Genomic DNA, 13,463 nt, shown 5'->3' with positions numbered 1-13,463 from the left:
GATTCAGAGATTAATACACCCTACCTAAACATAAATTTAAGCTATAATGTAAAACATAGTTTGCTTGCAGCAACACTTTTGCTATACATATCCATGAATTAGCATGATACATATTCAAAGATATAGCAAGAAGTATCATAAAAACCTTTCTTGGGGGTCAAGAAATGAGGATTCAGAAAGCAAAAGATAGCAAAGTTTGGTCAACTTCACCGGTTCTTGATATGATTATGAACAAATAAAATAGGAAAAAAATTGATTTACCTTCCGAACCAAAAGTATTCTTGAATCTGAAGCAACAAGAAAATAAAATCAGAGAGGAAACAATAACAATAACAATGAGTAACAAAATTGCTGTTACTAGTGATTTCATTAATCAATAGGAGCAGGAAGATTGAGATCGATGAGGGTATGCATCTCATGAGCCACTTGGTGTTGTTGGATAACCAAAGTCCTGTGTTCATGATTCCCAATGAAATGTGATCTCTTGTGACCACCCAAAGCTTGTCCTGATTTAAACACCCTGAAGCATATCGGACACTCGTGACCTTTGCTTTTCTTCTTTGCTTTCTTAACCATTGGGGGTTTACTATGAATCTTGATTGTCTCCGCACAAGATTCAGTCTCCAAGCTATGCTGATCACCACTGTCATACACTGATTCCGTGAACTCATACCTCATTTTCTTCCGACCGTAAGTAGGAAAGCTTGTTCTGCTTTTCCTCAGATCATACTTTGTCGAAGAACGATCTGATCCTGTCCTGAATCTGTTCAAGCTCTTATCCTCTGAGCTGTTGAATCCCATTGCAGCCTTGTTCCTGAGGAACCCATCAACAGTAACATCTGAGTCCAACTTCTTTGGTCCATTCCTGAAGTAGCCAGAATCAGAGTTATCTGAAACATAACCATTGTCCTCACCATTTCTCAAATGGTCAACTTCTACTCCAAGTTTGTCTTTCTTACAAGACTCCTTCACCTTGAAGATCTTCCTCAGCTGTTCTCCTGAAGAAGACTTAGTCTCAAGAATCACAGAGTTGTTGTCTGATGACTCAGCAAAAGAGTTCACAACCAAGTTATGTCCTTTCTTGAAACCTGAATCATCTCTAGACAGCATCATCAGAGACAATGCCATTTGCTCTTGTTCCGGCTCAATCTCAGACTCATCAGAAGATGCTGCGTCATATTGATTCATGATGCTACTACCATGATGATGTTTCACAGCTCTCTTGGATCTTCTCCTTATAGTTGACAAAGAAGCTTCAGTATCAGATTGACTATCCATCACAATCTTCTCTCTCTCAGAGTGAGAAGCCATGTGACCACAAAGAGCTTTTGAAGAAGGGAAACCTTTACCACATTCTCTGCAATAAAGAAGTTGTAGTTGATGCTGGTGATGTTTCAGAGCCATCATCTCTCTCTGATCCACAAACCTCTTGTTCTTTTTAGGATTCTCTCTCAGACCGTAGCTAGACTGACCTCCATTTTCATCGAACATGAGCTTAGTGTGTTCATCCTCATCTGAATCAGCTGAGTTCTTGTTGCTCATGTGAGTTCTGATGTGACCTCCCAGTGATTTCCCACAAGCGAACCTCTTGTTACAGAACTTACACACAAACCTCTTCTCAATGCACAGCTCCATCTTTAATTAAGACAGATGTTCAAACACTATATAAGCAAAGATCAGAAAGTGAAAGTTAGTGAGAACCCATTTGTCTGGTTTACCTCAAGTCTTGGAAGGAGCACTGAACTCCCCAGATGCTAAGAGAGAGAAGGGGAAGAGAGAATCATCAAGCTCAAAGCTTGATACTTTCTGATAGCGATCAGTTTTGGGGGAATGTAACAGTCCTATCTTGTTAACTTGAGATCCTACCATCAAGCAAAAGAGAGAACACAAAAACAGGAAACAAATAAAACAGACTTTGAAATATCTAAAGTTAGGAGATTTGCTTTCTTTTTGGGGTTGGAGATGAAATAAGAAAGAAAAAAATGAAAATTTTAATCAGATTTCAAAAATGCATTTTTTCCTATTGAGATAAATAAGAAGTAGTCTAGACTAGACTATATGGTTTGTATCAGCTTAATGTTACTTTAAAATACCCTTCACCATTTTAAAAAGAGTAAAAAATGGGTATTAATAATGTCTTTCACAATTCTTTTTTTTTTCTTTTAGTGGAGCACCCAAAACTTATCTTACTATCCTTGTAATTGTAACAAGTTTGTCTTATTTTCATGTTATCACCAAAGTTCTCTTTACAACTCTCATGTGTCACTTATGTTCATCATTTTTTCCAAAACTTGTAGTCACTGTCTTTCATTGTTGCCTTTTCTGTTTCACCTTATTTTTGCAGTTCTAAAAAAACCTATTGGTTCACACAACAACCCAATCCACTAATTTCATTCATTGTAGGAGAGATGAGATTACTAGTGTTGCTCGTAATGAACATATGTTATACAACTAGACTAAAGACTCCTTTTGTTTTTGTATGTTGACAAAGTCAAAGAGACAAGCAATTTGAGCATCTTTACAGTGAGATGTCACACGAGAGAAGAGCAGACATAAGGATTACACATATGGCCCATCAAGAACTTCAAATAAAAGTTTTATTCATAGACCAATATTGGCCGTGACTTCGAAGTTACATAATAATATACAGCTCCCAAATTAATGGAACTCATGTGTTTCTCCCCTCTCTTACAACCAATATCTAAATCTTTTTGCCTGCATTTATTTTTTTAAAGTTTCACATTATGTAAACATAAAAATAAATAAAAAAGAAAGACGTTGCACACTATTTCCAAGATTGTTTTCACTCTCTACTAGTCTTCAAAAACAAGCGTGGAAATAGCAACAATACATCCCTCATAACGTTACGTACGTAGGACTCCATTAAGATGATCAAGAGAGTAGAATCAAGATTCAAGAAAGACCCGCAAAGAAGAAATGAATCTTTCGTCTTCGGGCACAGATCTTCAAGAAACGCCAACAAATGTGTTAACTATATAAAATATGTAACTAAGGTCTCTCTCTCTATATATGTATACAAACTGGGGGATAGGGTTTTTAGTTGTGAAGAGGGTTTGGACCGGAGGGGACGAGTCTCTTATCGACGCCGTACCTTGGATCAATCTCCGGCGGAGGAGGGGGAACAAGTGGCTGCTTCTTGGTGCTACGGTGGATTCTTTGAAGCTCAAGGCACATTGAACGCGCGTATGGACGAGTGAAGGAGTCGCACGAACCCTGAGGACTCACGTCATACGGGTGGTGAACCCTCGGGGCCAATGGGTGGGTTCGGTAAGGGAAGTTTCTTGATGCCTTCAGGTTTTCTTCGACGGTTGGAGAAGCAATGAAAACGATGAAGAGAAGGAGAGATGAGATCATGATCGGACGTTTGAGGTAAGTCGGCGACATTGCTTAATGTGAGGAGAGAGAGTAGAAAGGTAAGAAGGTTTCTTGGAGAAGGTAAAGTTTTAAACTTGACAGGAAGAGGGAAAAGAGCAAAGTGGGTTTTAATGCAACGCAGAAGATGCACATGATTCGACGTTATGATATGGGGTTTTTGTGGGTCCTTATTAGTTCGTTTTTATAGATTAAAAAATATTAAAACCCGTGACCTTTATTATACATTCCCATCGATTTATTTCACTTTCGGCAGCTTATTTACATGATTTATAATACGTAGAAGAAGTGATCGTGTCATGTATTTTGTACATGACAGTGTATAAACTTGTTTCGTGGGTTACAAGCTATCAATCTCTGTATAGGCGTCCCTGGGCTAAAGAAATGTCCACCAAAACTATTTATAAAGCTCAATAAGAACTGCCGCATCTGATAAAGAGGGTATTTGATATTGTGAAGCTTTATATCAACACTCAGAAGTCATAGAGAAAAGAATTGGCTAAGTTTAAAACTTTATATGAACAAAATCAAGAAAACATTTGATTTAGGTTATGATTCATACATCAACATCATGAGCAGGGAGATTGAGATCGATACGCATATCAACTGCTGCTTTGTGTTTGATCTTCTGTTCTTGGCTCTCAATGAAATGTGATCTCTTGTGACCTCCTAAAGCTTGGCCTGATTTGAACACCCTGAAGCAAATTGGGCACTCGTGAGCTTTGCTACTTTTGTTTGCACCACTTGCTTTCTTAACCATCTTGCAATCACCGGACCTATGAATCTTCATGTTTCTGTCTGCACAAGAATCACTTTCATAAGAAGAAGGCAAGACCCTTTTGCTTTTGCGCAGCTGATACTTTGATCCTCCCTCCTTGACCCCAAGCTCATCACCGTTCTTGAAACTGTTGAGTTCAGTGTTCCTAAGAGAACCATCAACAGAGATATCTGAGTCTGACTTCTTTGGGCCATTCATGAAGTAATCAGAATCAGAGCTATATGAATCAGCATCATTGGCAGATCTCAATTGGTCATCAACTGCAACTTTATCAGTCTCTAAACCCTGACTCTTCACGTTTAGCTGCTCCCCTGAAGAAGCCTTTGTCTCCAGAATCTCAGAGTTGTTCTCAGATGACTCAGCTAGAGAGTTCACCACCAAGTTATGTCCTTTAGAATCTATAGACATCATCATCAGAGACAAAGCAGTGTCCTTGTGTTCTTGGTCAATCTCAGAAGCAGAAGACGAGCTCCCATTACTAAAAGCTTCTGACTGTTTCATCAGCTTTTTGGATCTTTTCCTGGTAGGAGCTGAGGAAGTAGTCTCAGTATCAGATTGGCTATCCATCACCATCTTCTCTCCCACACAATGACAATCCATGTGATTGCTACCACATTCTCTGCAACAATGTTGTTCTCGTTGTTGCTGTTCCACCAACCTCTTGTTGTTGTTGTTGTTGTTGTTCTTCAACTTAGGATTCTTGCCATTGTAACGATCAGAAGCAACTGTGTACTCATTGGAATGAATCCTGATGTGACCTCCAAGTGATTTGCCAGAAGTGAACTTCTTGTTACAGAACTTGCACACATACTTCTTCTCCATTTCAATTTGAATTTCTCTTAGACAAATGATCAAACACCAAACAAGCAGAGAGACAATAAGAAATGTTTTCTTTAGAGAAACGAAAGCACAGTAAAGGGAAGAGTAGCATGAAGAACCCACTTTTGTTGCTGATGAATTTACCTCAAATCTCTTGAGAAAATGCTGCACAAACCGACAAAACTCAAATGCTACAGAGCCAAGAGAGAGAGAGAGGAGCAGAGAAAAGGTTGATGCTTTCTTAGCGATCAGATTGTGGGATGTGACAGCTGTTGTTGTTCTCTAGTACAATGATCCGACCTTAAAGCTAAGGAGAGAAATAAAAAGAACAAACTTTGTAAACTCCACAGTAATCTATCCTCAAAGCTCAGAGATTTGTTTTGAGTTTTGGAGCAAAATAAAAAGAGAAGTAATCAAAAGGTCAGCTGCGTTTTTGGATCTATTCCTCTCTCTCTCAACACAACACGCACTCTCCTTATTATTCTCTCTCCATCTCTTAGGTGTCTTGTTGTTGTTGTTTAAGTTCATGCATGGAACCAAAAAAGATATGTTAAAATGTTACTGGACGGTTCAGATCTATTTAGCCCACTCATTACTATCCCTCAAATCTTGAAATTGCACAATCCGCAGAAAGTTTAATTTAAAGATGATTGTTTCCTTAAATTAAAATTATATATATTCTTTCAGTACACTGAACTGAAATCAGTTGAAACTCAATTCAGGTAAGTGGGTATAACAAACAAACCATGGGGCCAACACAGAGACTTCTCGACGTCCAAACAACCAACAAAGAAGCCTCTTATACATCATTAGCTCGTCTTCTCTGCCACATTTTCTCTGATTCTAAAGCAACAACCCAACTTTGTGGCATTGAATATTTCTCAAGCTTACTTGTAAAGAAAGACTCCATCTTTACAGACTTTGCCTTCACACTTTCTGTACAAAGTTATTTTAAGGTCAAAGGAGATACAATCCTAAGTACAAATCAGAGGGATTCTGACATATTCTAGGTAACAGAATTTTCAGAAAAGAGGGCCCCAAGAAAAGTGAAAACAACAGCCTATTCCACATGAGATAATTCATTTTCTTTTTAAAAAAGAAGCCTCTCTCTACTTTTAAATATGAGGACCTCATGACCCAAGAAATCTCATAGTATTCAGCAAGTTGTTGAAAACGATGTTGCTTCCTTCACTTGTTCCTTGCCTTGTTTTTCCAGAATTCATTACCAAAATATCTCCTCCATGCTGCTCCCAGTTGGTTTAAGATCTTTTCCATTTGGTGAAACTTTCGCATCATTACACAACTTTTGTTGATCTCCAATACCAATCTCCTTTTTCTTTGCATAGTTTGTCTAGCTAGAGATCACCGCATCATGTGCAAGCTCAAAGGGCGTGCATGATTCATCTTCCACGTTCAGTCTCTCTTCATTGCACCGGGAAAATTTATCCACATACTTATTATTCATCTTGTAACCATCTTCTCTGGTATCGATATTATCATCTTCATCATTGTCACTAATACTGGCATCTTCTTGGTGATAGAGTTGATGCACTTCCTCATTGAATTTGTCAATGCCTTGATGATGAAGAGGAGATTCCATAGCAAAGTCTTCTTTTTCTTCGACATATTGAGTACCCAAAGGTGCTCCATAACCTTCATGCCATTCATCATCGTCACTATCAATGTCCAACATGAACCACCTGTTCTGTGTGGCCCTTCGTCTGAGCACAAAACCGTTAAAGTAGAAGCTAACAATCTCGTGATTAGTAGGGGACAAAAATGCAGCTTCCAAAAGTTTTGACCTAATGTCATGGGATTGGAATAAACAACCTCATGAAAACTTAGTGCATCTTCATCGCTCCAGCTCCTTACAACTTCGTCTCCCATATAACAGAAGCCCATGTCTCCTAACTTCTCAAATCCAAGTATCTTAACCACTTCTTCCCTAACTTCTTTGATGTGTTGGCGCACACATCTTATAGAACCCCTGTCACGGCAGACACAGAATTCTCTGCCTTTCCCTACTATGTCATCTATATTTTCAGGCATGTTCAAAGCCGGCATGGGTACAACGCATGTACCAGAAAGCTTTGTTGTCGCTGAAGATCCTAGGTTCACATTCAGACAACCTTCCCATTCAGGAATTATGGCTTGATGATCTAGCAGGTTGATCCAAGAGGAAAGAATAGAAAGTCTCTGGTCTTGGAGGTACAAGACCAAGCTCAAAACACTTTTCAGAACGAGGAGAGTGAGTTGCATCTTCCCCTTTGCAATTAGGGATGGCAATTGGTACCTTAACCCGCCTGGCCCGTAAAGTCCCACTGCGGGGCGGGTTTAGGTTTACAAATCTTAGGCCCGAGATATTGCGGGTCTTGCGGGTTGGTCAATTTCGGGTATGGGCCAATGCGGGGCGGGTCGACGCGGGTTTGCGGGGCATTCGAGACCCGCGTGTCTTTATCAGTTTTGTTTTTTTTTTATGTATGAACTGTTTTGTTTGAAACTTTGATTGTTTTAAAGTCTTACTGTTTATTGTCATTTGTCTTATAAGTTGTTTGATAATTTTATACAATAAAGGAGGCTTGCCTCTCTCCTCCTTCCTCCACGTCCTCAAGATGATATGGGCAAATCTGGACACGTGTACAACTTTTTTAGATGATTCTCGCTTTCTGACTTTATTCTGGTAGTGGACCAACTTTTTGATACAATTTTATTATCTGGCCCAAATCTTCTTTCCGTTCATTTGTAGCCCATTTCTCCCCACCCTGATCAGCCTGATACGACGGAGAACGCCGTCGATCTCCTCTGCTAAGACTTTACTGTTCCGCTTCCCCTCCCTTTGCTGCGTTTAAGAAACGTCCACACTAATGGCTTTCAATCAACGATACCCACTACATCATCTTTAATGCCTTATTATCAAGCTCTCTCAGGGGATTATATATATGCAGAAGATGAGATATTTTTCATGTGCATCGTCTTGCTCCTTTAAGATTACTGAAACCAGTCATCGTAAGAGACCATTTTTCTTATTCACCAATATTTTGTAATTTGGGAATTGAGAAACAAAATAATTGTTATGGCTATTTGTTTCATCAAAACTTTTTAACACATGTTCTTAACCAAAATCTATTGTTCTTTGTCAGGGAAACAAAGTCGTCAAACTAAGCTCTGCTCAAAAGCTCCTCCAACGAAAAAGATTCTTTCGGTATCATTTCTGTGATTATTTTGCCATACAATATTCTCCTTTAATGAATTAGTTTTTCCATTTCTTGGCTTTTGTACTCAATATCAGTAACTTTTTTTCCTCATCTCTCTTTCTGCAGTTTAGTTTTAAAATCCAATGTTTTTGTCATTCTCACTGGTTAGTTGCTTGATAATTGCATCTTGAACAACAAAAAAAGAGTTATGTGTTCTGTTTATTTTTACTTTTAAATTTCGGGTTTCTAAGATCTTTCAAAACAGGGTTGGTGGTTCTGGAGTGAACATGAGAAGCACAGCCAAGGTAATCGTTTTGTTTTATTTACACGTTGACAAAAAAATTAGCAAATTTCCTGTAAAATAGAATCAGAATGACAAAGCTTACTGATCTCTGTTTGGTTTACCTTTACACTCTCCCTGGACCTGCAACCCAACCATCAAAATTCCTAAAAAGGAACTATGATTGTTCCAACACTGGTGAAGCTCCTGGGAAAAACAGTGAAGTGATCTTATAGTAAGGCCTCTGATGTTCATTTCCCTTTCTAGGGGTTTTTACTTCATTCTTCTTTGATTTTCTGTTTTGATGTTTATACAAAACAATCTATATCAGGGACCATACCATTATAGTGTTGGAGCTGACAAGTCTTTTGGAAGGGAAGGGACATCGTTGATTCTCACTTCAAGGAATGTTTGTATGCCGGAATTAACACCAGTACAGATCAATGGAGAAGTCATGCCTGGTCAGGTATTACTTCAGAAACCAACAATGTATCAATCTTTATATCACCTATGAACCAAAATTTACAAAAGTTTAGCACGAGCTAATCTTTTTGGTTGAAACAATTGGAGTTTCAAGTCCGCCCATCGGTTGATTTGATGTGCTTTGCTCTGCTTTGCAGCGGATCTAATAAGGGACGCTGAATGATTTTTCTAGATTACACCCAGTTCCGTAACACCGCTTAAGTATCCGTACCAGATGTATGTTGCGTCATTTATCCCTACTACCAGATAAATGTAGCTGTCATTTAGAGAAGAGATTTTTTGGGATTGAATAAATGTTCTGTCTCGATCAACCTGCAATGTAGCTACTCTGATGGGTGAATATACTCATATACCCAAGAATTCAGCTGCATAACATCTTCACCTAGGAACGAGAGATTGTGATTCTCAAGCTATGGTTTCCAAGCCATCTCTCTCGATTCCAAGCTATAATTTATTAATCTTTAATATGTAATGTTGCAATGTCATATATAACTTGATGTCTGAGTTACAAAGGGTGAGTTTTGGCTTTGCTTTTAGATTCCAAGAATATGTGAGGGGAAATAGACAATTCTAAAAGGGAGTTTGGAAAACATTATAGGTCTAAGATCAATAAGAAAACTAAGTTGACAAGGAGCAAAATATTTGAAAACAAAGCCGCAAAACGTATTATAGTTTTACACCATTAAATTTCACTTGCTTTTCTATAAGAGCTTTCAACTTTTTCAAAAGATATTAATTAGGATACTGATGCAAAAATTTCGTGCACGAACTTAAAAAATTTATATGTCACCGTGACAACCTATAAAACATATGTATCTTATGTTACTACTATAAGCCACAACCTATAAAAGTGTACTCATGGTATCTTATGTTACTACTATAAGCCACAACCTGTAAAAGTGTACTCATGGTGTAAATAACACAGTGAAGGTTATTGTATCAAATCCAATGTCAGAAACCGGACTTTACATATTCAATGAATAAAGATAGATGAAGTCTTTTTTTCTTTGAACACCAAAATATATGAAGTCTAATATCTAAATTCACATGGCACTAAAATCTTTATAATTGTATACTATGAACAACATATACAATATAAAACTACATACAAAAAAAAAACAAAAAAATACAGATGAAAGAAAAAATAGATTGAATATATAAAATACTTATATATCAAAGATAAGATCCTACTGTAGACACATTAGTCCTATTTCAACTAATGTACAGGGAAAGATAATCAAACTCATACGAAGATAACGATGTGCTTCACTCAGCTAAAACTAACAACGAGAAAGAGTATAATTAAATTAGTACAAATGTTAGAAAACACGTATGATAAAAAATACAAACAAAAACATATAGAAAATCTCAGAAAAAAAACAGATCAAAATATTTAAAATGTCAAAATTAAGCTAAATAAATATAAAACCGTAATTCATTTAATAATAAAACATGCGAACCCGGCGCGTAGCGCCGGAATACCACTAGTGATAGTTATAAACTTATAATGTTTGATAATGTTCTCTCCCATAGTTTGCTACTAGTTTCATCTACGTTAGAGCTTATCTTTATGGTACGTACATGATATTCATTAGTTTCAAAACTCAAAAGTTAAATAGTCTAGTATAAGGCCATCATTAGTATCTAGTTGAAGTTTTCAGTTATTCTCTCTGATGAGTCTACAACTCTACAACTCTACAACGTGTTTCGTAACTACAAGTTGTTTGCGATACTATCAGCAGTGACGGTAACGATCTCTTCAAACAGAGAAACAGAGGCAAACTATCATGGGAAACTCTCGTAAAACTCTTAACTTTTTGTTTATCATCAACAGTATCTTCTTCATTGTCAGTGATCTTCCTCGGATTGCCTTGATTCTCTTCCCAATCGAAAGGAATCAAAGAACGTTCGGAGAAGTTTATTTTTGCCTCCTCCTTGTACCACTCTGTGGTTCTTCGTGGGCTTATTGGTGCGCTTAAGAAGCAGCCAGTGAATTTTCTTTGCGAAGATGGAGCAGCTAAGCTCATCACTTCCATTTTTTCTTTTTCTGTCTTTCTGAAAACTGTTTGATTTGCGATGAGTTCTGAGATGTCTCAAGGTCAATGAGAAGAAGAGAACTAATGAAGACTGCATTTTCACTACCCACGGGCCGGACCGCAAATTCCTATGTAGCAAGCGGGGCAGGTTTGGGTAGAGGTTTGGGAACCGCGGGTTACGGCGGGCTGACCCGCAAAGATCTGCCAGAGATAGAGACCGCAGCGGGGCAGGCCACGGCGGGGCGGTTTGTCCCAATTGCCATTCCTAATGAAGATTGCAATTTGCAATCTTCATCAAATGTTTCACCTCCCTCATTTAGTACTGTTAAAATAATCCATTCAAAAGAAATGATTCAGTCACATGACAGAAAATGGTCCTTTAAAAAATTAACATTTAAAAGTCCACAAACAAGTTAATAGTTACAAGTAAATATTCACCTGGGGTAAAAGTATAGCGTGGAACAACTTCTTCAAACTACGTTGACTTATCGCTAAAGCCAAGCTGTCTAGAATGTTTAAACGGGAGCTCATTTACCTGTCTAAAGATATAAGCTCAGACAATGAAGGATAAGACCAAACTAGACCCAAATAATATGAAATATGAAACTTCGGCGTTTCAGAGGCTTAAGCTGGAGTCAAAAAATCAAAATCCCCTAAATCAGAAAACCCTAATCAGGATAGTTTTTTGAGTATTTGAGTCGTTTTAACCAATATCATATTAGTAAGCTCACTATCCCTCAAGTTCAGTATTCTCTGGTCGATTATCATCTCTCATCAATATAACAAATAGGAAGATTTTTGTAAGTGGGGTTATTCATTTTATTCTGAAATTTGACAAATTTAAAAGCTATTAAAATAACAATATGAGCTATTTTATAGTTTTCAAAATTTTATGATGATTTTGTGTAAAATATGTCATGTTTTGTAGACTTGTGTCCTTTTCTATATGAGATTACAATATTTTTTTTATCATTAGAGTAGATTAACTGTAAAAAATAATGGCATGCATTTTAATCCAATCATAACATGCCAAAATGTCTTTTTGATTGGAATCCACCAGGCCGTTTTACGGTTTGTATTGACAGTCAGTTTGACTAGCGACTGCAAAACCCAATTTTTTTTCTTCATGTTATTATGTATAACCATTGTACAAATCAATAGTGTACAAGAGGTTGACGATTATTTGTTTGAATTTGATCAATAAAATGTTTTATTTTGGGCTATGCTTATTAGGATTTTTATATTAAAATGAACATGTTTATTTTGAACATAAGGAGGCACAAATTTCTCCAATCACTCCATGAAGATCACAATAATTTCTTCAGTTTATGAATACAAGCTTTCTTTTTGTCTAATTTTTACCATATTTATTTATTCTTTGTTTCTGATATGTTATAGTTTTTTATATTACATAATATTATTATGATTTATTTTGGAATTTACAATTTATTTTAAAATCACAACTTGTTTATGACATTTAATTAACGAATTATGTTTCAAGTGTCATTTGCTTTTCATATTATAAAATTTAGTATAAAACACACAAACTTTTTATTATGAGTAATCGCGATTGATATTTGTTTCACGTTTCACCCAATACAAACTAATTTCAGTTAAAAAGTTATGTAAATATTGTATTGTTTAATGAGAAATATGATTTTATTTTATTTTGACAAAAATGATTAATTTTAATTAAATTTGTACTTTTAGATAGATGATTATTTAACAATATATATAACTATTACTTTTATGTGTATAATTGTATATCAGATATCTGAATACTTACTCGATCTTCGATTTGGTTTTACTTTGATTTTAGTTTTCACAAGTATAAGGAAATAAAACCATTCGACTATGTGTATGTGTGTTCCAGTTCGGTTTTTCATGTTATGCAGTGAATCTCGAAGCAAATGTGTTAGTTTTGAGTTCATGATAGTTAGTAACTGGAAAAATTAAATCAGTCTAGAGATAGAAAGTCTCCACGGAAATGGAGAGGAAATTTTGCATAGGATTATACTAACATGTATGATTTTTTTTGTTTATACTAATAAATCAACATCAAATGGGATCTCAACAAAACATGTTTATCTTGTCAAAACGAATATGATCTATTGCCAAGAGTCATCACCAATGCACTCAGACATGTTAATCCCAAGTATCTTCTCAATCACATGTATTTATGTGGTGAAAGTTATCCGTTATATGATAAACCTAAAGTTGCCTTCAGATATGCACTCAAAAGATATTGATTGTGCGAAAATTGTTCTATTTTAGCTGATTCTATTCGATATATTTTAAAGAAAATTTATGTACATCGTTTGAAGAAAAAAGATGAGACTCCTGCTCTTACACTAGTTATAGTGACAAATGTCAAAATGTTCTCAACAAGATGTCACCGTCATAGATCTATGAAACAAATGAAAAACTATATTGTTAGCTCAACTTCAATGAGCAAGCTCAAACTTCCAGATAGGCTTCCA

At 36.5% G+C, this 13,463-nt stretch overlaps 3 protein-coding genes, 1 long non-coding RNA gene and 1 pseudogene across 5 annotated transcripts; 1 reads left to right on the top strand and 4 right to left on the bottom strand.

The window, feature by feature from the left end:
- Positions 1-241: 241 nt before the first annotated feature.
- LOC106356357 (zinc finger protein ZAT4-like) lies at positions 242-2,110 on the bottom strand. The gene is made up of 2 exons (XM_013796122.3): positions 1,719-2,110; positions 242-1,635 (listed from the first exon to the last, which is right to left on the bottom strand). Exon 2 carries the CDS (start codon positions 1,633-1,635, stop codon positions 370-372), a length of 1,266 nt encoding a protein of 421 aa, XP_013651576.2. The 5' UTR covers positions 1,719-2,110; the 3' UTR covers positions 242-369.
- Positions 2,111-2,580: 470 nt separating this feature from the next.
- Positions 2,581-3,704, bottom strand: LOC106356358 (CLAVATA3/ESR (CLE)-related protein 9). Its single transcript, XM_013796123.3, has one exon. It carries the CDS (start codon positions 3,403-3,405, stop codon positions 3,058-3,060), a length of 348 nt encoding a protein of 115 aa, XP_013651577.2. The 5' UTR covers positions 3,406-3,704; the 3' UTR covers positions 2,581-3,057.
- Positions 3,705-3,816: 112 nt separating this feature from the next.
- On the bottom strand, positions 3,817-5,089 carry LOC106356359 (zinc finger protein ZAT9). The gene has a single exon (XM_013796124.3). It carries the CDS (start codon positions 4,991-4,993, stop codon positions 3,950-3,952), a length of 1,044 nt encoding a protein of 347 aa, XP_013651578.2. The 5' UTR covers positions 4,994-5,089; the 3' UTR covers positions 3,817-3,949.
- Positions 5,090-6,178: 1,089 nt separating this feature from the next.
- Positions 6,179-7,526, bottom strand: LOC111199353 (annotated as a pseudogene).
- Positions 7,527-7,674: 148 nt separating this feature from the next.
- Positions 7,675-9,477, top strand: LOC106358105. Of its 2 annotated transcripts, none has more exons than XR_001272405.3 (5): positions 7,675-7,996; positions 8,131-8,203; positions 8,450-8,699; positions 8,796-8,930; positions 9,085-9,477. It is a non-coding gene; the product is annotated as an uncharacterized LOC106358105 (long non-coding RNA). The 2 variants fall into 2 exon arrangements; XR_001272402.3 differs by having other exon boundaries at positions 7,678-7,996; positions 8,131-8,192.
- The last annotated feature ends 3,986 nt before the right edge of the window (positions 9,478-13,463 follow it).

Source organism: Brassica napus, chromosome A7 (genome assembly GCF_020379485.1).
Source record: "Brassica napus cultivar Da-Ae chromosome A7, Da-Ae, whole genome shotgun sequence".
Classification (NCBI taxonomy): domain Eukaryota; kingdom Viridiplantae; phylum Streptophyta; class Magnoliopsida; order Brassicales; family Brassicaceae; genus Brassica; species Brassica napus.
This window is presented reverse-complemented; position numbering and strand designations above follow the sequence as displayed.

Excerpts from the sequence above, each read along its gene's own strand:
- LOC106356357 (XM_013796122.3), bottom strand. The coding sequence starts at position 1,635 with ATGGAGCTGTGCATTGAGAAGAGGTTTGTGTGTAAGTTCTGTAACAAG.
- LOC106356358 (XM_013796123.3), bottom strand. The coding sequence starts at position 3,405 with ATGTCGCCGACTTACCTCAAACGTCCGATCATGATCTCATCTCTCCTT.
- LOC106356359 (XM_013796124.3), bottom strand. The coding sequence starts at position 4,993 with ATGGAGAAGAAGTATGTGTGCAAGTTCTGTAACAAGAAGTTCACTTCT.